Source organism: Cupressus sempervirens, chromosome 8 (assembly GCF_028749045.1).
Source record: "Cupressus sempervirens isolate cs-2001-9-10 chromosome 8, ASM2874904v1, whole genome shotgun sequence".
NCBI classification, from domain to species: Eukaryota; Viridiplantae; Streptophyta; class Pinopsida; order Cupressales; family Cupressaceae; genus Cupressus; species Cupressus sempervirens.
The window spans coordinates 368,978,616-369,005,901 of record NC_143125.1 but is presented as its reverse complement, the minus strand read 5'-3'; the positions used below and the strand labels follow the sequence as shown (position 1 = coordinate 369,005,901).

The following is a 27,286-nucleotide window of genomic DNA, read 5'->3' as shown; positions in this document are numbered from 1 at the left end:
ATATGATCTGCAAATAATGCATTTCAAATGAAGATCACAGATTGCAATCTTGACCGATAGTGGCTTGTAAAGAAGTGACCTCCACATAGAGCAGATCAAACTTCATAAATATTCGCTACAGAAATAACCTTATTACACCCGAAAACTCTCAATTGAAAATGGGGTCCCACAATAATTTGGAACTATGTCTCAATATACGCTTCCACATACCCAAACCTAGTCAATATTATTCACAGGAATGGCATGTTGTGTCAAGAGAAGGGAAACTGGAAACGACTTTAATATTATTCTCCATCCAACCTTTAAAAACAACCTGATGAATATACATGGCACATTATGTCAAATATAACTGCTAGACTTTAGAGGAATGTTTCGGCACCCACAAGAAAAATATGAAGCTTAATCCACAAGGAACTCTCTTCCAAATACAGTGACAGGGTTTGTGTTATCCACTAGCAATTTTGTTCACAGAGTGTGTGCTATTGAAATCGCAGCAATCCTTATTCATGCACGAGTCTGCTTTGATTATGAAGTTGCAACTTCCCAAGCATGCACAACTTTGTGTAATAGCTAATATAGAGATGCCCCTGTAGCAAAATGCCCCACCTAAACTAGATTATTGCACTCGACAGAAGGAATGCAATGTTTTCTCACTACAAATCTGGAGTATTTTGTAGACCAAGATTATATTATTTCTGTCAGAGTTATGATGCCTTGATAAAATTTCTAGATGCATACAAATCAACCATTCATACATTATTTAAAGCACGCTAGATTCATCAGTTCTGCGACAAAACACTCAAATAACACACTGAAATGGCAGTAATGAGAACATGTCTGTCACAGGGGCTTCAAATTCCTGAGAAATGATATTATTGCATCGCTATTGATTTCTCCCAGCAAACTTCTGTATAAGATGTCAGAAGGAAAGGACACAACAAAATTTCCCCTCTAAATTTCGATCTCCCATTACCAAGAGCAATAACACGCGCACACACAGATGCTTGAAAATTTTCTAAACACAGCTCGATAGCTTAAGTGTCATAATTAACAAACCTATAGAATTTGTTTCTTTCCGTGTATAAATAAACCCTACAAGTGAATCACTAGTTCTATGCAATAATCTATATGTGATATTTCATCCCCATCAACTATAAATTTATTGCATCGCAAGTCTTTGCCTTCTTAAAATTTTATCCCTAGGTATCTCTGCACGTAACTTATTAGAAGAAAATATTTCATCTACAACTTGCTAAGGTTTACAATAAGAGAAACAATTCTCCACTGGTTTGAACATCTTCATATGACATCTCCACTTATGAATTTGTTATGAGATTGCATTGTGTAGCAAGGATTGAATTCAACTCCACTGAATATTAAGTTACAAATTAAACCATAGTTGTGGGATAAGCCATAGATAGATATGGTGATTGTAGCTTATTATTTCTTGCTTATTAATAAAAATGAGATCTTCCTCTTAGGCTTTGCTCTGATACCATGTTAAAGATCTCATTGTATGTATATATTTAAATTCACTGTTGTAACTTGTAATATCTTATTTAAATTTATGTGTGTTTCAAGTTACTCTTTCAATGAATATCTTATGATATTAGAGAGTCATGTCTCCTATAGAGACATGTCCCATGTTAATATCTTTTTTTTTGGTCGGTAATTTAAGTATTTTATTAATATTTTAAAATGATTACATCATAAGGCCAATTATAGATAAGGTCAAAACAAACATCTAGGAATTAAAGCCTAAACCCCAACTTTACATATAATCATTACATAGCACAGGGTCACCTTTACATAATAGACTTAAACAAAAACCACTCCGGTTTACCACCATTAACCACCATCTGCTTGTCATACCACTAACCACAAACCAGTATACTGAAACCACAAACGAGCACAATCACTGCAACTTTCCCTTCCCACCATCATCATACATTGCTGAAGATTTCACTAATTCCCTTATCATCCATCCATCTTTGTTGTGCCCAATCCCCTTTTAAACCTGTTACTTCCTCCATCAATCCAAATCCAGTTTAAACTTCCATCAGTCAAGACTATTTCCACACTTCTCTCGGCAAAAAGCCCAAAATTCCTTTAACCATCAAAATTGCCCACCCTACACAAACATCCTCATACCCCAAGAAACTGCACACGGACCACCATCCTTTGATGACGGACATTTGCAGACTGTCGACGTCGGGGATGAGCAACTAAGAAATCCCCTTACCCTTCTAGCTTGCAAGTCATGAAAGAGGCAAATTTCATCCTTTAACTTCATTCAACAGCAATCTACGCTTTATAAGCCACTTGATCAAATCTTTTAGGCCACCACAGAAATGAAAAATAACTCACCTCATTCCCCTCCTCTTCATCTTCAAAACACTCGCTATAATTAAACCCATAGCCAAGGAAAGCCCATTCCAACAAAGAGTCTAAAGCCACTATCAAATCCTTTGTAAACAAGGATTCCATAACCCATTATACTTCAGCTTCAGTATCATTTAACTCCAAGTCCCATGCCATTATCATTGCAGCAATATCAACATTCACCTTCCAATGATGCTTGGATTCCTGAAATAAACTCCCCAATGTTCCTTGCATTACTCAAGTTACTCCAGGAGAAGGGCATCGCAGGAGCAACTTCAGCCTATGGTCCGCCATTTGACCAAACAAGGCCTTCTATTGTTTCAATCTCTTGTTAATATCTTAACTCACATTTAGTTATTGCTTTAGCATATATCACAAATGATGTTTGCTTAATGTATTATCATGATTATAATATATGATGATAATTTTTATATATATTAATAATGCTCCATTATATTAATAATGAACAACATATATCAAATGTTTAAGGCCAACAGACCATTCAGCATTTTATTTCATTGATTGGAATCATCCAATCAAAGCTACAATCATTAACAATGTTATTGGAATTCTTTTCTCTCTTCGAGAGTTCTAGAAAGCTTCAGCTTTCAACAGCTTTGAGGATGGAAACCCTCGAGCCTAGAGGCACTAGACGGAAACCCATTGTTTGTTGGAGATATCACACAGGTATCTCACTTGTGGTTAAATTTATTTTCTAGTTTTCCAATTTAGCTGTTATTTATGTATTTAAGATTGGATTTTGATATTATTTGGCTGAATATATACTTTCATGTGGGTATTTTCTGGTATTATTACTGGTTGATGTGGAATATATAGCAAGAGATTATTTGTTTAAAATTACTGAGTTTTCTCTGAGAAATTTGGGCAAATAGCCAGCTAGTGGTATTACAGTGAATGCACTAGATCCAATTATCCATTAGCAGTTTGGTTGCAAAATTTGCTTGTTTTATGGGCTGAAATAGTATGATTTAGTGGTTGGAAGAACATAACAAAAACAACAAAATGGTTGATAAATAATCACACTAAAATTCTGTAGATAGTTAAGGTGTAATTGCATGGTTATTATAGGACACAATTATGGATCCTTACTTGAATATTAGAGTAGGAATTCTATTTTTATTGATGATAAATGTTTATTTTCATTTTCAGAGTATATAATCTCTTGCTTTTGACTACCTTTCCTTTAATTTATGCTATATAATCAATGGTTTATGATCCAAAATTAATGTAACTTTCTTTCTCCCTATAAATTTGTAAATAACTGGAGAGTATATTCTCAAGGTGAGCAATTGTCTTACCGAACTCTTTACAATTGAAGAACCAATGTCTTTGTTTTAAGGTTGGATCTCTTATGGTCAGTGGAATAGATATTTTTTGATATTTCAAGGTTAAAATGTTCACAATGCTCAATGTAAGAGTCTTTTCAAAAGAAAGAGTACAATCAATTTTAGGTCAAAATTTTCTAGCCTCACTGCTAGACTCGTCATTAGGAAGTATTAAGACAACACATCAAAATTTAAATTGCTTACAAAGTTCTTCTCAACCAGCTCTGTTACAAACCTATGTCATTTTCTTCATTTTTTTCAGACTTTTTGACAAATAGAAAATGTTTTAATCTCAAGACTTTCATTTCCATTTTAAGGACACTCTTTTAGTATGAATAGAGTTCTTTAGCTATCTAACTTTTTATTAGCTAGTTCTCCACTACAGCTCTCTTCATGCTTAGTTAAGTTTACTTAGGGACTTTTCCCTTCACCGCACAATGGTAGTGTTTTGAGTCAGTTGGGTGGTATGCCTTATATATGCTCACCCATGTTAAAGTTATGCCTACAAATAAAGATAGACAACAATAACAAAATGAAGAACAATAAGACACATAAAGATACGACAATTTATCCTAGGAAAACCCTCCAACTTATTGGAAAAAACCTAGCCAAACCAAAAAATCTCTTTTTGTTAAATACTAGAGGTCTGAATACAGTGCTTTCAATTGAACACTCACTCATCAGACAAAGCAATCATATATATCTTGATTTGAGAGACTCTGCATATCATAACTAAAAGTCTCTTCATTTTCCGAATGTGGGTCTCTTCATATCTCCAAACGCACGTCTCGTTGCATGTGGCATGTCTCTTCATATAATAATATGTCAAATATTTAGGGTGAGACACCTAGCACACCTTGAATGCCATGTCATGCTCCCTTGGTTATAAGAAAGATACAAAAGATTATGAAAATAAATATCACCATAAATCTCTGTTGTTGACGCAATACAAAGGCATTATCTCAATTTCAATAAATCATATGGCAATATCAAAGATGAAGATCTCTATCGTGGCTATAATTTTCAACAATCCATTGCTCTCATATAAGCATTCATATTTCATTGTATGTAGTGCCTCCCTTGTTTGCATTCTATACCATGGCCTAATTTGTTTGATGATACTTCATAATATTCATGTTTACGTGCTTTTGAGATGCTTTGATGATTAGACATTATTTTGATTGCTAGTATCATAGCTGACAAATGTTAATTGTTGCACTGTTCAATTTGATCATATTTGCATGATGATTCTAGTGATGTGCCATGATGCTTTATGATGATGATATCTGGTTGTTTTGTATTCGGATATAAACCTTGTTTATGGATACATGATGGACTTTATTGGATTAAGGTTGATGTGTTTGTGTTACGGATATTTATATCGTTCTTGCAATAAACTTTTATTATCGTGCAAATGAATGATTTGAATAGATTATTCTAATGAATTTTAATTAAATGGTTATTTATGCAATTTCGCACACTGTTGCTTCGATTATATTATTATTGTGCATCTACACTTGATCATGTTGTTTATTGTGCAAGATTTATATCCTCGACAGTGGCACGTGGAGTTAGTGGTTTGACCGTTTATACCTAGCCAATGCCATCCTTGTATGGGCAACGTATCCTATTTAATTAAAATTATAAACCCTCCGGTTAATTGGTAAATCCGGATTCATTATGCATTTGTGATTAGACCTGTGAGCATGTCTGTGCATTTAGGAATCCGCAGTGTTCACAGAAGTTATCAAATATTGTGATTTATTTATTTAAAGGGAATTTTATGTTTGATTTAATTTATTTAATTTTACTAGCAGATTTGTCATAGTTAAATTCCATTTTATTGGAATTACCTAATTTTATCTAGGTTGGAAAGCAGTTTAATTTATTTATGCTAATTATTTTTCCTTTGTCACTTTGTTTGAAAGTGCATATATAGCCCAAAAGTGGAATAATACTTCACTTCTCACATTTGAATTAAGAATTTTGGAGCAAATCCTCCAAATCCTTTGTGAGCAATTTAGAGATTTGTTCATTGCGAGAGCTACACTCATTGGATCGATGCGAGAGTAGGTTTGTTGGATTCAGATCAGAAAACTCCTCTTTTGTCGAGCATTTCATTGTGTTGTGAGGTTTTCACACCATCACCCCAAATTCTTTGGGGACCCCCCTTTTTTTTAAAATCGCCTTGGCAATAGTTCTTGAAGTTGTCTAGAAGTTTTTTTTTTTGAGTTTTGAAAATTTTGAGCCTTGGACACCTTCAGACCAGTGGGAGAGACTTAGCTTATTTTCACCCGGTTTCAACTTGATTTTCCAGAGCCACCAATTTCATCCTTGGGCCGAACAATTTTAAAGAGGAATATTTGGTAGGATAAAATTGTGAATTTTGTACTTAGACATTTTCTTTTGAAAATTTGGATATAATTGTATAAATTTAGATAATTTTCAAAAAAATGAAAATTTTGTTAAATTTATTTTTGGAAAATCTCAAATTTTTTCTTTGGTGAAAATTTTAATTTTGGTGAAATAAAATTGCAAAATCGATTTTTGGCTTTAGAAGCAATTTTATTTTATTTTTGTCAAAAATTTCTAATTGGCATAGCAAAATCGATTTGGGTAAAAAATTGCAAAAAAATTGGCTTTAATTGATTAAAATTGCCTTGAAAGCTTTTTGCCTTTAATGAAATTGGTAATTTAATATTGAAAAATGGCTTTTGGCTAGCCAAAATCTAATTTTAATGACGTATTAATTACTAAATCTTCATTAAATGAAAATATTTAACACCTTAAGGCATTATTTATTTTCTTTTTGCAATTTTGGTCCAAATGGCAATTTAAAAAGTTAATTTTCATCATGGCAAAATTAATTTTAGCTAAGTATTTAATTGTGGACCATAATTTTGCATTAATTATTTGTTTTTCTTTCTCCCAAGGTCCAAGTCGGCTAGCTTGGAGAGAGTAAGAAAGTTGGGTATAAGACAAGACCTCTCTCCCATTCCCTCCTCACTTCTCACTTCTCCTTCTCATGGTGTTAGCAATTTTGCAAGAGCATATCTGCACTCTTCTTGCTTGGCGAATTTTGTGGAGGGCGAAATTTGTGGGAGCTGAAATTTATGGGAGCCGAATTTTGTGGAAGGCGAATTTTGTGGGAGCCAAAATTTGTGGAAGATAAAATTCTGATTTTCAAGAGAAGCTGCGATTTTTGCCCTAAGTTGGGTAATTTTATTTAGAGGTGAATTACATGATAAATTTCAGATTTGCAAGTGGATTTGAAGTTCTTGAGGTCTAGTCCTAATTCTGAAAAGTCGTCGTACAATTATTGGTTAAGGTGAATTTTCATCATCTAGAGTTGCAAGGGGTCCTTAAGCTGACATCCTTCTTTCGTTCTAGTCTTAGGATTGCTTCCCTTGGTTCTACTTGCCTTCTGGTCCACCACTCTACCATCTCGTAATAGGGTGATGAGTATGGAGGATGTTAGTGCAAGTAAGAATCCCAAGTGGACAAACACTAAGAAAGACAAAGAGGATATGATGCCCAAAATACCCTTCTTCTCGAAAATGAAGAGAATAACCGACACCAATATCGATGCAGTGGACATGATATGGATGAGGGACAGACTAAAGCAAGGATAATCCCCCTTGGCTATTGGTAAAGGTAATTTCAAATTATTTAGAGTTGAAAGGGGTCCTTAAGCGGATTTCTCTCTTTCATTCTAGTCTAAGGATTGCCTCCCTTGGTTCTGCTAGTCTAATTGTCCACCACTTTACCATCCCGTAATAGGGCGACGAGATGGAGGATGTTAGTACAAGCAAGAATCCTAAAGGGACAAACATTAAGAAAGACAACAAGGATATGATGCCCAAAACACCCTCCTCCTTGAAAATGAGGCAAATAACCGAGACCAATGGTGGTATAATAAAAGGCTATACAAAAGGCAGTTGCACATCATAGCCCAGGCATCGACACTTCCATTACGACCATGATGAGCGACAATGGAGCAGCTCTTGATTTTGAAGACATCAGAGAAGAGGATATCAGTGAGACAGATTTTGGATTGAGGTTGGATGAGTTAGGAAAGGTTGCTATCAAGAAAAGGCATTTGGGCACCCTTCCCTCTCTCAATGCTTTTATTGGATTTGCAAAGGAATATGAGAAGGATTATGAAAGGATACTACAAGCAGCGAGCAGTGTGGTGAAGTTAGTAGAACTCAGGGCGAAGCACATACCTTGTCCTTCTATGGAAGAAGTTAACAAAAGGCTAGCTAAGTTCATTGCCTTAGCTAAGAAAATGAAAGAAAAGGGAAGATTTATATTAGAAGATCATTTGATGTAAGCCCAAGTGGCAATTTCCCTTTCTTCTAGAATAGGACAAGTGTCTATTTCTGATTGGCCACCATTTTGGTGCCTTCTCATTGGTTGCCACTTTTAGACTTTTTTCACTGGTCCATTGACGAAGTGGCAGCTTCTCATTGGTCGATGGGGTGGCAACCCTAATTAGAGTTTTGAGGATCCAAGCTAGATCGTTGATCTTGTTTTGATCTCCACCGTCCGTTGTATTTTTGTCCCCTATAAAAGGCCATTTTCTCTCATTTGTAAAGTGTTGGAGAAATTGTTGCAAAGATAATACCAAAATTGCTCTCTTTTTCATTGTTGCGATTTGCATGTTGATTAAGAACATTGTGTATTATTGGATGTTTTCTACTTCCACTTAGTTAGATTTCCTTTCAAGTTGTTGAAGCAAATTTTATTTGAAGTTGTTTAAGTGAGGTTAAAGTAGACGGATAGTTGTATGGTAGCTTTGGTAAATGTTTGATAGGGATCAATACTAGACCACTAGCATCCTAGAGGTTGGTTGGGAAGCTTTGTGTGGCAAACTAGTTTATTATTCCTTCGAATCATTGCACCTGTGGAAGTGAGGCCGCTGGTCAGCTCTCATTAGGTTCTATCCCCGTCCATTTGCTAACCTTCCATTCATAGGAGTAGGAGTAGAATAGTGAGTGGTTGGGTAGTCAAAGTTTAGAGAGAAGTTAGAAGAGTAAGTTAAGTATCAGAACTCATCCATTCACCTTCCACCACCACCACTTTCCATCAACATCATCATCGGTAGACACACCTTCCATCATCACTATCGTCACCATTATCTGTCATCCGCACATTTCACAAACCGGACCACCATCACGTTCATCCCACCAAGGTCCAAGTCATCCTTGAATGAATAGCGTAAGGCCGCCTACGTGATTACCAGCGGATCACATCGATAAAACTGAGCGAGTATCCAACGGTGTAAGGAAGATTGGAGTTATGTCTCATGAGCATTAACTTTTCAAGAGAGGAGTTGCATGTTTGATATCCCATATCGAATATTCAAATCCTAATATGTTATGTAAGTGATACAAACTCGCATCAACACATTGCTATTGGCATCTGCGTTATTTTGTGGTGCCTGTTTCCATTTCAGCCCATTTAGCTATGAGGTAGGGCCTTCTGGTTGTAATAGTTTCGGCTTGTTCCTATTGTTGTTTTTTATTCCTTTATAGTTGAAGGATGAGAACTAGTGTTCCCTTCCATTTTCATAAGTTAATTTGCCCTGGTTGGGCGGGAATGAGTAATTAGGGCTTTTATGTATTTTTAATTTGGAAGTTCGTACTGTTCTGCAAGTTGTTTTTGGCTACAAACTTTGAATTGGATTTTTGGATGTTTTACCCCCATTTGGGAAAAGGGTTTTAATTTCGTCGATTTTCGACAACCTTGGATTGCCTTGTTTTGCGTGCCCCCTGTTTTCTTGAGTATTTCTTGGCACCAATTTTGCCCATAGATTTGGAATGTGTGCTAGGTTTCCAATCTGACCATGTTTTCACCTTATCTTCATTAGAATTCGTGTTGAATCCATACTCTCGGCAATACGCTCGGTTTAGTGTATATTTACACTTGGTGGTTCTTGTTTTCTCATCCAACCCTTGTTTAGCATTGATTTAGTGTGGATGTTTATGCCCACACGAGCACATGTGTGAGTGTATGATAGGATCTTGCGAGACCCGAACTCTTGGATTTAGGTAGGTTGAGAGATTGTCCATTTGGGGTTGGGCTGGGAAAATTCATTGCTTATGGGCACTCATCATGTGATGAGCATAGGTATGTAGGGTAGATGTGTGGAGTGGCTTCCCTTGTGTACCATGGCCTAGAAGTGGTCGACAAGGTAACGTGAAGAGGTTTTAAACAAGTGATAACCAAATTAATAATTGGGTAATAAAAATTAATGATAAGATAAGAGAGCACTTGTACGGTATGTGGCCTTGAGGATAAGGCATGTGGCCTTCTGTTGGAGTTGAGTCATGTTAGGTATGTGGCCTCCTGGGTGGAGTTGAGCCATATTATATATAGCTTGGGCTTCTCGATGCCAAGCGACTTACACTCCACTAGAGTCCCTACATAGTTACCCCATAGAGAGTCTAACTAGGACATGTTGTACTACATTGTTTTCAAGAGCATATAGATGTTGGTATCATACTTGATTGGCGTGTGTGTTAGCCATGGGTGATTTCTTATGTGATTGTGGTCGTCATTATCTCCATCAACACGATGGGAGTGGGTCTGCAGGTACAACGTGGTTGGGAGGCGTAGCTACCTATACTACTGCTGGGGACCATTGTACAAAGACAATCTACTTCTAGTTTGAGGCCGGTATTGGATGTTCATTGGGCACTTCAGTGTATCCGAAGTATGTTCCCTTGTGATTTATGCTTTACTTTGGATGCATTTGATATCATATTTAGTTGATGTTAAGTATCCTACTTGATGCATTCCTTTATCATTATGATGTATCTTATTGCTTAACTGATGTTTCTTACCAGAGCTTTGTTGGGGACCACTATACAAAGACGATCTACTTCCAGTTTGAGGCCGGTATTGGATGTTCATTGGGCACTTAGGTGTATCCAAAGTATGTTCCCTTGTGATTTATGCTTTACTTTGGATGCATTTAATATCAAATTTAGATGATGTTAAGTATCCTTCTTGATGTATTCCTTTATCATGATGATGTATCTTATTGCTTAGCGGATGTTTCTTAGCACAGCTTTGGATTAGTGATGTTATTGGTAGATTAGAATGTTAGATGTTTCTTGTTTCATGTGATGTTATTGGATGGTTTATTGGTAAGAAAGATCTCATGAGACAGCGCCAACGATCTTGTTGGTGAAATGAGAGTTCATGCTTGGAGGTATGGTTAGGACCCTTGAGGTCTCATGATGCCATTAAGCTTGTGAGGAAATGGGCAACGTGGATTTTATTCGGTCATATCTCTTGTTGATAGATTCCTCTTCACTGCGATATTGTTTATGCTCATTTCGTATATTGATGATGTTGATTAGATGGATGTATGTTATTGCAATGTGTATTTTAACTTTATTAAGTTTTTAGATTTACTTTAATGCTCTCGACTGATCATTCCTCAATTTACGTGGATCAGGTACTCCCTAGTGTGGAGATTTCATGTTTTCAGGCTTTCCTTCTTACATTCATTTTGTGTTGTCGGATTTCTGTCGCATGGGAAGGCCATTCTCTCACGCGACTAGGAAAAGTCTTGCGCAAGTATGTATTTACTCGCATGGAGGAGCAAACTCTCACACGAGCCTAGAAGGGAAACTCGCCTAGTTCATGGGGAAAGATAGCACGAGGAACTTCCTGACTCGTATGAGCTTGAACGTGTTTTGTGCACAACAGAGGGTGTCTACGCTTACCTTCTGAGAATTCTAATGTTGGTTTTGGATACCCTTTTTGGTCCCACCTCTTCCTGGATCAAAACATATTAGATTAGGATATATAAAATATATCATTTAAGTAGGAGAAACAAGCCAGTTGCCACCCAGGCTAACTTTGCACACCTACAATTCCCAATCTGTGTGTCGAAATTTGCCAATTTTTTGTGTGAAGCTCTATAGGTGAGTAAAGAGCTTAAAGCTAACCTTTGAGCTATCCTGCATTTACGGAGCTCTATGTAGAATCTATAGAGTGTGCAATGGTCTAAAAGTGGCCTAAAAAAGCATTCACCCAAAACTTGCCACCAAGACCCCCCAATTACCATTACCTTTTAACCCAAAAAAATCACCTTTTTATCCAATTAGTAATTAATTTTGTGTCAATAAATGTTCACTTTATAATGTGAACCCACCCACTAGCTGGAGAGGGTGGCGATGGGGTCATTCTAATTAAAACACATTGCCCCTAGAGGAAACCAAAACACCATGTTGTTCACCCCACTATGACCCTAACTTAACCACGAATGACCCTATTACCATGCACAATGACACATATTATTGTTCATAAAAGGCCATGTTACCACCCGTGGTCAACCCATTTACTAAGACAAACTTACCCTAAACCAGTTCATTTTCGTGATGTAGAAGTCACTCGCAGAGTTCCCACCAACGCTTCCCGCTGCCTTTGTCTCTGTCATTTCACACAACCTTTTTCTTCTTCTACATTTGAGATGAGGACTCAAGAAGTAACAATATCTCCTTGTTATTTATCATTCACTTAGTGTTTCCATGATTATCCTGCAGTTTCCGTTGTACGTCTTTGGGGTTTCACCGTGAAATGATTGCATGTAATGTGAGAGAAAGTAATAATTTGAGAAAATAGTAAAGATATAGTATAGAATGTCAATATAATCATAGCTTTTTGTTACATTTTTCATGAATGTTTGTAGTATATTGTAGGTTTCGGGAGCAATATGGGGTTTTCTATGTGTTTACTCTTGTTAGTTATCATTCACTTAGAGTTTCCATGGTTATCCTGTAGTTTCCATTGTATGTCTTTGGGGTTTCATGAGAAATGATTGCATGTAATGTGAAAGAAAGTAATAATTTAAGAAAATGGTAAAGAAAAAGTGTAGAATGTTGAGATAATCATTGCTTTATGTTGTGTTTGTTGCGAATGTTTGAAGTATCTTGTAGGTTTCAGGAGGAAGCTAGGGTTTCGTACATGTTTATAAGATTCTTCGACATATTAACCAAATTCATTACAGGATAAGGGAAATGAGAAAATGGGTTGAAGGGTTTGTAATAATTTAAAGGTTTTTAATCATTGATTGTTTGAAGGGTTTATACGGGACTCAGACTCGCCTCTGACTCGGAAAGTCAGAATTAGGCTTGGACTCGAACTCGACTACCGGTCTCAGCCAGGACTTGGGAAGGACTCGAAAAATCGAAAAACCCATGAAATTCAAAGATTTTTAAGGATATAAAGATTTTTTCACACATCAATTAGTCAATTAACATCAAATACACAATAATTGAGATAAATAAAAGCTACTTAACACTCATATAAAATTTTGCATAGTCATATAAGTATTAAAGCGAATTTCTTAAGGAAAAAAACTGAATAACATAATATAAAGTTAAACATAGAGTAACCGTCAAATGTCTACAATATGTGAAATCCATAGAATCAAAAGTTCAAAACATATATCAAAATATCAACTAGAGTCTAGAAGATCAAGGCTCATAGTAGCCTATGCCCTCCTACGCATACGCCTAAGATAAGTCATTGAAGACTCTAGAACCATCCTCTCTCCCTTTGTTCGAGGCTAAACCTCAGGGGCATCCTCTATTACAATGATAGATAAGTCATCTATTATTAGTTAATGGTTATCTATTGTAAATATCTTAAGCTTTAGTTTGCTTTCGTTTTTTGCTTTCTCTAGAATAGAATGTTTCTATTCTTTATGATCGTTTCCTAAGGAAACATCGTCTCATTCTTTTGTATATATTGACCTTTCGGTCTCTGTTAATATCAAGCAAGTATTTTACCAATTACTTCCATAATATGGTATCAGAGCTAATACTTAAATTTTTTTGAAAAAAATTATAATTTCTTCTTGAAATTATTTGTTTAAATTTTTTTTCCAAAATTTTTTCAATCGATTTTCTCTAAAACTTGCCTAGGGTTTTCTACCTAGAGAAATCTCGAGCTAGGGTTTTGCGACTCCTTCCTCTCTGAAAATTGTGATTTCCTTTTGCAAAAACAAAAACAAATCTGAATTTGGTGGTTGTTTTTCTGTGCAACTCGTGATCGGTTTTTTATCAAAAATCTAGCAAAATCGTGCTCCCCTTCCATTGATGATACTACATACAGGCAACTAGTAGGCAGCCTCATCTACCTCTCTGCTACTAGGCCTGATATCAGCTTCGCAATCAGCTATATTTCACGCTTTATGACAGCTCCTAAGGCTGATCATTGGATGGCAGCAAAGGGTGTAATTCGTTATGTGAGGGGCACTTCAGATTATGGACTTCTATACTCTCGAAGTTCTAATCCTAAACTCAGTGGGTTCGTAGATTCAGATTGGGCAAGCTCTGTTGATGATTAAAAGTCAACATCTGGATATGTGTTCAGTTTGCGATTCGGTGCAGTCACATGGACCAGCAAGAAGTAGCAAGCAGTTTCTCTCTCTTCTACAAAGGCTCAATATAGAGGGACTATTAAGGTAGGATGTGAAGTTGTTTGACTTTGTCAGATGCTTGGGGATATACAAATGTCACTAGCAGGACCGACTCTGTTTTTTGATAATGAAGGTGTTATCAAGTTAGCACAGAATTCAGTCTTTCATGAATTGTCATTACATACAATAGCTGGTTGAAGACGAGACTATAGATTTGCAGTATGTTCTTACCACAGATCGGACTGCAGGCATTCTCACCAAGCCTCTTGTACACGGTAAGTTTGTCAAATTTAGAGGATAGCTTGGTGTGTTAGATTAACCATAAAGGAGGGTAGCACAATAATAGATAAGTCGTCTATTATTAGTTAATGGTTATCTATTGTAAATATCTTAAGCTTTAGTTTGTTTTCGCTTTTTGCTCTCTACAATAGAATGTTTCTATTCTTTATGACTGTTTCCTAAAGAAACATCGTCTCATTCTTTTGTATATATTGACCTTTCGGTCTCTGTTAATATCAAGCAAGTATTTTACCAATTACTTCTATAATATCCTCATCCTCATCCACACCCACAATCTTCATCATCAGACTCGGATCCATCACTCTGTTGGTTCTTAAAACCATAGATTGAAATCCTATGAGCCTTGCCCGCTTGATGTTGGGATATCCAATCGATGATGGCCAACTTAACGGGATTGATCGACATGATCCAAATCCCCTGCACTTTTGGCTCTACATGGCCGAAGCAGGTACACCTAATCCTGGACAAAACACTTAAATCCAAGATCCTTATAGCAGATTGATTAAAATGCGAATATAATGAAAGCTTTCAAAATGGCAAGAATTATCGAAAACTTTTAACTTGCGATTTACAAATTAAGAATAAAAGTAAATGATTGTACAAATGTTTTAAAATAAGAATAAGTATAGATTAATGCAACAAATAAATATATTAACTCTTCAAAGGAAAGATTTGAAATAATTGCCAGCATATGGATTACAAATCAAGAGTAATATAAAGACCAGTGCTTAATTAAATGGGCAATTAGAGTCAATATTATAAATGACACGTATAACTTTATAAAGTTCAATGTATTTAAACTATAAACAATTTTAACAATTTAGACGCAACGGATCAATTATATAAACGCAATTTCACACTAGTCTAGGATGTCCTTTAACTCTTGTGATATGGAGACAAACTAGACATAAATACAGAAACAATTAAATATTTCACAATATCTATGTTTATCCAGTTGAAAATGCAATAATGACCCAATCCACTTATCCAAATTTTAAAATGTTTATAAAAATTAATAAAAATATTTATAAAGGACACAACTTAATAAATATTTAAAACTCTAATGCAAAGAAATAAACTAGATACGCTTATAGATTGTGCAAAATTGCACTAGAGACACTCCTTACGGATGATCCATCCAATGCATTTCAATTCCAAAATCGCATATGAAATTTATACTCAATGATCCAACAGCAACTAACTTAGTTCAAAAATTCATTTCTTTTCCAATGAAAGAATAAAATATATCAAATGTGTAATAACCTCTTTTATGAAGCCAATAGTGGCATGTTGTGATGGTTAAGTTGTTGCATTGTTATCCTTTCCATCAAGGTTCAAATCTCACGGGGATGAGGTCCCCCGTTTGTGGCCTCACTGGTTCATAGCTCCAGGTCAAAGCGTTTACCCCTCTTTAAAAATTTTTTTTTAAAAAATCTCTTTTATGAAAAAATGAAATTGTATTGTCCCCTTTACATATCTTACATCTCATATTTATAAACACAAAAAGGTATGAGATCTTTCCAAAATGTCATACCATTTCCAAACTATAAACTAATTTGTATGTTTTGTTAAATCATATGGAAAGTAAATGCCTACCGAACATTAACTTATACTCAATTTGATTAACATTTGGAAGATAATAAAAACTTGGTACGATTATTTCCATGCTCCAATCTCACCAATGTGTTATGTGCAATGACTTGTTATGTTCTTCATGCACATGCCTTTCTCCTTCTGCACAAGCTCCACTCCGTTCGAACTCCACACATGCACAGATCCTCTACAGTTGTATGACCAAGCATATGAAATGGGTTGTTCACGCAGTGCATCCTTCGTGCATTAATAGTCCTTATATCTACACCTCGGTGATACTCCTCCCCATCGTAAATCACATAGACCATTCACCAATAATTGCTTGGTGAATGCTTTGTGCCAATGCATATGTATTTGTTTGCCTCAAAGTGCGATTGTTGACAAAAATCTTTCAGGTCTTACTCTAGTTTCTTCATCAAATCAAATGTATACTCTCAGCATCAGAGGGGCTTTTGTCTCCTGTGAGCATTCATTCCAAGGCACCGATTAGAGGTATCAGTAGAGGGGAATCAACAATATGAGTTTTGAATCATCATTCTCGAGCATGTCCGAGATGATTCTAGGTACACATTTCCTCCTATATACTTGGCAAATCTTCATCTCGCTATGCAATCTTCAGACCTGCACCAAAATGTTAAAGTATCACTAGATTATAAATTATGATTAGTAAATGAATATCCTTTGTTTCAATGGCTTTGTGAAAGAAGGGTACTAAAATTTCCATGGTCGTGGATGAAAGGCAACTCAAGAATTGCATGGGATACACAGCTGTTGAACAAAGACATTTATAAGTCAATTCAAAATTGTGTGCTACTGCATCATGAATGTAGCATCACTTTGGTAGATCTTTGATTCATACTCCTATATTTAATTCCTTATTAATGTTTTGTAATGAATAAGACAAGGATAATACGTCTTTTAATCTTCCTTCATATTCAATGCTCCTTAGTTTCAGATTCCAACCTAAAAAGGCGTAGGTTTACTGGCTTCCATAGACAGACCCAAAAATCATGTGAAATAAACCATCTTGTTGGGTTTCCTTTTTACTGGCTCTCACAAGCATACATATCTATGGCTTAAGCGTTCCTGAGGGTTGTTGCCTTACTATTATCTCTTAACCTATCAGCCCATTCTGCATACATCACACAATAATTGCTTATTCATTCGTATTCCATATTTGGTTGGGTAATACTTGTGCTATAATCACAATATCTTCATTACTGATTGAACACTTACTAACTTTGAATGTCTTTGCATTGTATGGTTGGTATCAATACCTTGTATAAACAATTTTCTGCACATACTAGTGTTTACCATTTATATTAATGCGTGCTTCTTTTCTAAGTGAGGTCAACATTTGCCACGCTTTCCAGCTGTTACATAGTTGCTTTAAATGTATTTCATTATATGCAGCATAATTGCACACAACCATATCCCATTGCATGTACTTGAATTCTCCATCTTTTGATTTGACATCAATGCTTATATTTCCAACATGAATCTCCAATATTGTTTCTTAAGTGGAGACTATAGATTTTGCAAAATATTTAGGCTCCATCACACTCCTAGCCTCAGGGTCCTGCACTCGGTCTCCTCGTGCTGTAGCCTCCTCAACTGCCATCGCTACAGCCTCTACCTCCCAATCCACCTAATTAACACACTCTATGTCTTCATCATTGAAGACAGGATCAACAATCTTTGTGTTCCACTCTACATCTGGATCAACAATCACTAATACAATCGATGATATATCAGTGCCTTGGATCTGTCTATGGAGAAGGCGAAGGTTGTAGTGAACAAACTACAAAGACAAGATCATTCAATTTTTGTACAAACAATGGAAATGCAAGTAAGTTTGTAGAAGCCTCCTCCAATGCTTCCTTTAGCTACTCTCAATACTTCAGTGCAAGCTACAAAGTTGCACAAACAATCAACAATCAAAATGGGAGAGCCAATCGGTTCGCTAATTTCTCTCTCAAAACCCCAATACTCTTCTCAAATTCTTTCCTATCTATCACAAGCATTAGCAAAGGATGGAATGACCTTTTTAGGTAAAATAGATGTTATTCAAAGCACAAACAATTCACTTAACCCTTTATTTTATTATTTTTTGCACTTTATGAGTCATGCTGCCAAAGAGAGTCCAGAGCTCGGGACTCTGCGAGTCAAGAGAGTCATGCTGACTATTTTTATGTTGTGCCTTTTTTATTTAATCATTCCATAGTTTTATGTTTCAATCTTTTCATCTTCAATTCATTGCATGTAATGTGACAAAAAGAAATAACTAGAAGGAATGGTAAAGGAAAAGCGTACATTGTCGCTTAAATAATTAGGTTGGTGTTGTACTCTTTAAAAATCCTCACAGTTTCTTCCACTCTTTCAAATAATAATTGAATTGTTGTTATGGGTTTTGGGATGTGATTCAAGGGTGTGTAATCATTCAAGTTTAGGGTTTATAATGATTGAATGGTTTGTAATCATTGAGGATAGTTCTAGGATTCTATAGAAACACCACGACAATTATCGTTTTCGTACCTTTGATGAAACTTAGAGACCAATGCTAAGACTCTCTTTCTCATGGTGCCTTTAATAGCATTTTGTGATTCAATATTTCCATTATTTTATGTTTTAATTTTTCCACCTTCAGTTCATAGCATGAAATGTGACAGAAATAAATAATAAGAAGAAATGGTAAAAAACTAGTGTACATTGTGGCTTTAATCATTACTTCTTGTAGTATTTGTTTATCTCCACAGTTTCTCCCACTCTTTGTTTATAGAATGGGGATTTGCATGTGTTTGTAATTGTCCTTCTCATGCTGTTATTTTGAAAACTTCAGCACCCACTCATGCTTCCTACCACCCTCATTTGGAATACTTACCTTACCTGTGACCTTTCTTAATTTGTCATTCATTGTTGGCCACCCTAAAAATACTCATTTGCATATGTCTATTCAAATGCATACTCATTTTAAGTTTCTATCTTTCCACCTTCAAATCATTGCATTTAATGTGACAGAAAGAAAAAATTAGAAGGAATGGTAAAGGAATAGTGTACATTGTCAATTTAATCATTGCTTGTTGTTGTACTTTTGTGAGCCGTTCTCTATTGTGCTTTTCTGATTCTAATTTTTTTAAATCGATAATGTTGTGATGCATTAAGACTATGTAAAACAATCTTGTTTTTAATGTTAACTAAACCATTTCAACATTACTATTTAAATTTACTACCATTGTGTCAATGGTTTGATTGCTAGTCATGGTGTACTTTTATTAGAATACAGTCAATGTCTACTTTGAATCAATGAATACAGCCAACAGTAAACTTGTCAATGTAACAATGCATGTAGGCAATGCAGTCCAATACAAGTAAACCAATGCACATCGTCATGTCTCCCATTACATTGCAGCCTTGAACATATATAACTATTTCTACAACGTAACTATTTGTGCAGTGTAACTATTTATGCATTGACATGTGCAATGTAATCATTGCATATCATTTGACAACAAGAAATAATTAGAAGAAATGGTAAAGAAATAGTGTACATTGTCGATTTAATCATCACTTGTACTATGTGTATCTCCACAGTTTCTCCCACTCGTTTTACGTATGGGGATTTGCATGTGTTTCATCATTGTCTTCCTCATACTATCATTCTGAAAACATTAGCACCCATTCATGCTTCTTGCCACCTTCATTTGCAATACTCGACTTGCCTGTGGCCTTTCTTAATTTGTCATTCATTTGATGGTCACCCTGAATATACTCATTTTCATTTATCTATTTGACCGCACTGCCTCATTCAAGTAATTACATGCATTGTTAGGTTGTCATCAATGTCTACATTGTTCAGTTGACATTGACTATCTGCATTGTTAAGTTGACATTGACTATTTGAACTGTTGAGTTCGTATTGTGTGTATGCCTTGTAAAGTTGACATGACTTGTATGATTTGAGAAGTTGACATTGACGGTATGCATTTCTTGAGGTACCATTACTTGTATGCATTTTTCTAATGAATTCCTTTGTATGCATATGTATAAGGATGTATCCATTCTTGAAATCACATGCATATGTAGAACACTGTCAAGCATTGTTGTCCAATAATTGTTGCAATTGAATATCGTTTGCTATTACCATTGTGTGTCACTTATTACAACCAATTTCTTTTACAGATGAAGGCTTATGGTTTAAAGCTCACCAATTGAATTAAATTAAATAGATGGAAGCACAACAAATGAAATTAATTAAACAAATGGAGGTAGAAAAAAGAGAGCAATAAATGTTAATTTGAATCTAAGAAGCCATCGCATGAAGGGAACATTAAATGTGATTCATTGTATGAAATGACCGATCACTTCCCACCACAATTCAAAATTACAATCAGCAAACCATTCCTTGTATGTCAAAATTCCTATAAGAACGACACAATGTCATGTTTATATCTTTGAAAATTCCTTGTCTGAATGCTCCTGGCTTATTCTTTGCAGTCTGCAAATTCTTTGTGCTTGTTAAGGCTGCTAATATACTATTAAATTCAAGTTTATTTCCTACTTTACTGGTTCAAATGCACATTTCTTTCCAGATTATAGTGCTTGTTATGCACAGTTTTTTCCCAATTTGACTACTTGTAAATGATGTGTTTTATCCAATTCGACTGCTTCAACTAATAAGTCACTACTTTAGGGTCATAACTAACTACTGAAGTTGATGAAAGATCAACCCCACAACTCCCAAGAATCACCTGCATGCAAACACCTGTCACAAAAATAGAGAAGCAAAAGCTATGGAGGTTGGAATTCCCAGATCCATAGTTGAGACATTCTTGATGAGCAAAAAGGGAGATCGCCTTAATCAAAAGTGAATGAAATATTACAAAGAGATCAATCCTTATAAAGGAGATCAAAATCCTGAAGGGTAAAACCTAGGTTGCATGATAATAATTAATAAAAGAATTAATTATTATATGCTCGAAGTTTAGCTCAAGTAAACTAGAGATAATAAGTGACTTAATAATTGAATCAATATGATTTAATTAATAAGAAAATACTTTATTACTCTAACACCCCCCCTTAAGATAAACTTAGGGAGTAGCTAAGAACCTAGAAACTACTACTAAAAATAAATTTGGGTCCCGACAACAAGACCTGATGAGGTACCCAAGCACAACCAAATCTTTGAAAATAGGAGAAATTGAGAAAATCACACGGGAAAAACCCTACTCCAAAAAGAGATGGAAATAATGTTGAAAGAACTAGTGAAGGACTGAAGAAGCTTTCGAACTAGGGAATGTCCCAGAAGATAGGAACAAAAGATGATCATGAAGAACACTACTGAAGCATGAAGTTGCAAACATTGCCAAACTGCTGATCTGAAGAACCTCCACTATATAGAAAATGACCAGTCAAAGATGGAAGGTATGTTCATGGCCTCCAAAAACAGGAATGAAAGAATGTCTATATGGTAAATGATCCATCTCATTGAAATGCATAGGTATCCATCCACTGCAATCGCCTACTACTGGTTGAAGTAGAGTTAAAAGCTAGAAGTTGCCACTTTTTTTCCGGTCCATGTGTAGAAGAGAATGTAAAAAAACTATTTATGCACCAATAATCGTGCATCTTTGTATGTAACAAAAATTGTAATGCACATATAACCAAGCATGTGTGCACATGAATGTAATGTAAATTGAACATTAATACAATCATTTTGTATTTTGAAACCAATTATGTCAATATGAAATTATGTGCACCAATATGTTTTCTATTAATACAAATGCTACCTTTTTTGTGTAGTGATGTGTGTAGCATAAAGATGTTTGTACCAATAACCGCCCATGTTTAGTGAGTATGTATTAGTGTAAAAAGTAACGGCTATTGGTGTTCATGGTGATTTTTTGTGGCATGCTTGTATGTAGGTACCAAGGGTTTTTTTGGGTAGTTAATGGGGGTAAAGGTAATGGTTTATGTGGTGGCATTGCGTACACGGGCAGCAATTGGCTTGTTTCCACTATAAGAATTCTTATACTTAATATATATTTTATATATACGACAATTCATTTGAGATAGGTTCCATCCCTCTAGGAGTTAAGATAAAGATTCCAAGTTTCTAAAGTTGACAGGATTTCAGACTTGGCCTAATTTTAGGATTTCAGACTTGGCCAAATTTCAGAACTTAGCATTTTTCTCTTAGCATGGTGTCCAGTAGATGAGTGGTTGTAATCTTGAGCCCTCATCTTGTGCATGACCATTTAAGGGTCTCTTCTTTCTATTCTTGATTATGTTATGGTTAGTTGGAAATGGACATGTATGTTTAACCATGCTAGGAACTTTTACTTTGGGCTTTAAAAGAACATCTTGTTTGGGATCGATAGTTTAGTATTCCCCTCTTAGGATTTGTGGATGTTATCCGAATCTCCTTTGGGTATTCTCATGATTCATGTGATCTTGGATTCTAAGTTGGTAAGTAGTGATGCTTGGAGATCTTTGGCATTTGGTTTACGTTAGGTCTTTTGTTGCTTTCTGGTGTAAGTTGTTGCATCTTACCTTTAAAAATATATATATTAGCTTTTTTATCCTTGTTCCAAGGATCACTGGGCAGGGCATTACATTGTATGCCACTTTCTTGAGTTAAATATGGTTTATATGGCTCATATCTAATTTCTATTTGTGCTTTCATTCATTCATTTGCATTCTTGAGTGGTTTTTCAGCCAAGTCTTACATGGTACCGCAACAGTTGAGAGTCATGAGTTAATCATGCAGGAGCATCTTGCATTACAAAGCTACCTTGAATCAACCAAAAAAGTTATTTGTTCAATCTTCCAGTTTGTCGATCATTTTAGCAATCCTTTGTTTGATCGAGTTAACACTTGTGATGTTCGGAGTATGATCTAGACCTAGTTTGGTTCCTATTTCTAGATTCATAGTTCACTTGGTTCACTGTTGCTCAAGTTATGATTCATCTTCTCTCGGGTGGCGTGTTCTTGCCAATTTCATGACCATTGGTGGATTTCAATCTTGCGATGAGAATCCATGACTCTGGATCTTCAATGATATCCTTGAGGTCTCTCTGATTGGGGATTGCATCAATTAGAAATCTTTTAAGAAATCTATGTAGATTTTTTCTTGAAGCACATGCGTATGCTCTTCCCTTGCATACTCAGATGAATTGGAGAATCAAATCAGCTTAGAGAAATTTGTACTTCTTTTCTTGCAGGAGGTTCATATATTTTATTGCCAAGTGAAGGTTTTTCAAAGCTTCCTAGATACATTCTAAGCTCATGGTTAAATTTAGAGCAGTCAAGACTGTGAGATTTCCTTTAGTTTCCTCCGATTCGAACACTAGAATCCAATATATGAAGGGTTGAAGATCAGAGGTTCATTGCCACATCCAACAAGGAGACATCATTTCAAAGCAATTTGGGTCAATCTAATCCTAGCATCTTGCTCAAAAGACATCAAAACCCAAGATCACTTGTTCAAATCCTAGAATTAGTATTTAGAAAAATAAAAGTTGAGGGTGCAGCCTATTTTCCAACAATTTGAAGTGTGCTTCAGCCAATCTAGGTGCATTGTTTTACTCAACGATCGAAAGCATGCTCTATCTAATTTGGTGTGGCCAATTATCCAACAGTTCGAAGCCTTCTCTACCGAAATTGTTAAATCTTATATCCAACAATTTGAAGCATACTCCAATCAAGTGGGGCCTTTAAGCTAACCATTTGAAAGGTGCTTCATAGGGCTCACCCTTTTATCCAATGGTCTGAAAGGTGCTTCGCAAGATTCACCCTTTTATCCAGTGGTCCAAAGCAAGTTCTACAAGACAAAGGTTCAACCTTTTAACCACTAGTCTAATGCATGTTTTGTTGAAGTGTGACCCTTTATCCATTGGTTCAAATCATTACTCCAAACCCCCACCCCACCCCCTATCCCACTCCATTGGAGTTTCCAGATTTGCAATTCAACTTTGAAGACTCATAACTCAAGCTCCCAATCTTTTCTCAATCAACCTTTTTTATTTTGGCTAAATAAATCTTTTTTATTGTGGGTAAATCATTCTTTTATTTTGGCTATTATTTTGTGCTCTACATTGGTGCAATTGATTTCTCATTTTTGTGCTCAAATTTCACATGAATCATAGATCTTCACAAGTGACTCTACATAGTTCCTATTTTGGGACTTTCAAAGGTGCATAACCTTTGCATACAACCTCAAATCAAAGCAATTCTTTTTTTGAGAATGCATGTGTTTTCATGTAACTCATAGTGGAGCAATTTACTTCACTTGGATTTTTTCCAGAGTTGTAATTTAAAGTATATGCTCCTTTTTGTGAGAACCTATAACTTTGAACAATTTTGCACTCTTTAAGGGATAGATGTTCAACATATTGTCACCTTTAGAACTTAGTAAAATGGTGTGGCAAAGAGGGAAAATAGGTCCTTGAAGGATATGGTTGGCTACATGATCCACGCAGGCTTTGTTCCACTTGAGTATTGGGTAGAAGCTATAAAATATGTTGCTTACATCCAAAACAAAGTTTTGAATAAAGCATTTAAGGGAATTACTACTTATGAAGCTTGGTGTGCCTAAGAAACTTGTTGTGTGGCGCTTTAGATATTTTGGCTCCCTAACACAGGCTCACATTCCTTCCAAGAAGCACAAGGCACATGAACCTCAAAGTTGACCTTGTATCTTTGTTTCTTGTGCTAATGGTGTCCAAGGGCATCATCTTATGGATCTTGAGACACATGCAATCTTCATTGAGGGAAGTGTGCAATCTGAGGAAAGCTCTACTAGCTCCTCCTCTCATCTTCCTTCCTTCATGGTGGAATTAGATAATGAATCAGATGATTATCCTCTATCCCTCTCTAATCAAAGAGTTTCTCATGAGGCTTCCTCTTCCTCATCATAGTTTAATATTCTAAGAATGAGGATTCTCCTCCATCTCCACACAAGCCTCATTGGGCTCATCAAACACTTGAATCTGTAGGCACACTTGTTGGGGATCCCATAGATGGTTGGAGGACTCAGTTAAAACATAGGGACATTCGACATTCTTTCATTTTTATAACTTTAGATTCATAGTCATTTCATGAACCATTAGGTATTGTTAAGTGAGACTCAGCAATGAAGGAAGAGACTACATTCAAAATTAAACATGGGATCTTGTTCCACTACTTATGGGAAGAAAGTTTGTTCCATGTAAGTGGATCTATCAAATTAAATTTGCAGTAGATGTATCAATAGACAAGTTTAAAGAACAACTTATGACTAAAGGGTTCTCACAAGTTCTTGGTATTGACTACATTGAGATCTTTTCCTACATAGCCAAGACAAACTCCACTTGTTGTTGCTATTCCTACAACTAACGGTTGGATGTACATCAAATGGATGTAAAGAGTGCATTTCTTCACAAGGATCTACTTGAGGATATTCACATGGAGAAACAACAGAGATTTGTTCAGGATTCTTCATTGGATTGTAGATTGAGGAAGTCTTTCTATGGCCTCAAACAAGCCCCTCAGGCTTGGTATGCTAAGATGGACTCCTTTCTTCTCTTAGTTGGGTCCTTTAAATACCACTCAAATTTGAATGTCAACATCTTGAGCTAGGAGGATGCTCTTCTTATCTTGGATCTCTATGTTGATGACTTCATTGTCATTGGGAGCACTTCATTTATCATTGCAAGCATCAACACCTCTTAACACAATCAGCTTTTCATGACCGACTTGGGTCTCTTGCACTACTTTATCAAGATTGATATCACTCAGACTTCTTTTGGAATCTCTATTGCACAACCCAAGTATGCTCTTGATCTTTTGGCTCATTTTCACATGACTAATCGTAAGCTTATACCAACTCCCTTTCTATCTAGAGCCATACTTAGGGATAAGTGTTCTAAACCACTAGTTGATGCCACTTTGTATCATCAACTTGTTGGTAGCCTCATCAACCTAACTCATACCCGACTTGACATTTCATTTGCAATTCACAATGTTTCAACTTCATGCTTCAAGACAGAGCCACATGAGCTTCATTGGAAGTCTTCCAAATGCATCTTTCACTACATACAAGTTACTCACAAGTACAAGATCCACTATGCGGCAAACACCGGTTCACACTTGATTGGATACATTGATTTTAATTCACCAAACACATTGAGATCCACATGCATAATCTAAGGGAGTTGATTCAAAAATAGGTCATTGATTTGCGGTACTATCCTATAGTAAAGCAAGACATCTTCACCAAACCCTTTGTTGAGAGCAAGTATGTTCATCTTCAGTTTCTCTTGGGGGTAACAGACATTCCCTTGTCTCTTAGTCCTTCATGTTTCATCCTCTCTTGGGGGGAACTTTTTCCCACTAGGTTTTGTCCTTCGATTTCTATCTAAGGGAATCTTTTGTACATGGGTACCTCATCTAGTTGTCGGTAGCCATCTTTGCATATTTGTCTACATTGTCCCCTAAATTGCACTTAAGGGAGAAGTGTTAGTGTAAATAGCGTTCTTCAATTAACTTGTTCTTTATTGGCTAGTTCTCCACTACAGCTCTCTTTACACTTAGTTTACTTGGGACTTTTTTACTTTATCCCACATTGGTAGTGTCTTGAGTATTTTGGGTGGTAATTCATATATATATTCTCCCATTGCTCTCATATGAGCATTCTAATTTCATTGTATACTTTGCACTTTCTTGAGTTTAGTTTATTTGGCTCATATCTGATTTCTATAGTGCTTTCATTCATTCGCATTCTTGGGTGGCTTTTCAGCCAATCTTACATGCATGACGATCAATAAAACTCTTTTGACACCTTGTAAATCTGCTCTAATTCTATTTACATGCTATGTTATTGAATTACATTGATTCTATTTTTTGAAGAAAATGAAGAGAAATTTTTTTAAACAACATTACCTCCCCTTTGCCAAGCCTTGCACCAGTCCTTTGGTCAACAGCAACTGATCCAATCACAATCAAATCTACTTTAATTTTTGCATCCAAACCAATGGGTCTCCCATGCTTAGCAACTCCAGCTGAAGTACAAGCTTCATGTATGGCTCCTTGTGGCAATGTTGTAGAATCCAAGATGGAAAAAAACCCTGTCCTCAAGCGTGGTTGAGGAGTTAAGAGCTTCTTCCCACCTACACTACCAAATAATCCAATTGGTTAAACATTTATTATTCCAAAATTAGATTTTTCTCATGAGAAAATTTTGCATAAA

General features: G+C 35.8%; 1 protein-coding gene across 1 annotated transcript in view; it reads right to left on the bottom strand.

The window, feature by feature from the left end:
* The window catches only part of COG0212 (NagB/RpiA/CoA transferase-like superfamily protein), a 172,427-nt gene that overhangs the window by 80,411 nt on the left and 64,730 nt on the right, over nucleotides 1-27,286 (bottom strand). Inside the window, exon 3 of the mRNA XM_089797745.1 lies at nucleotides 26,980-27,206. Coding sequence (XP_089653871.1) covers nucleotides 26,980-27,206 — 227 coding nt within the window. The remainder of the gene's footprint in view (nucleotides 1-26,979; nucleotides 27,207-27,286) is intronic.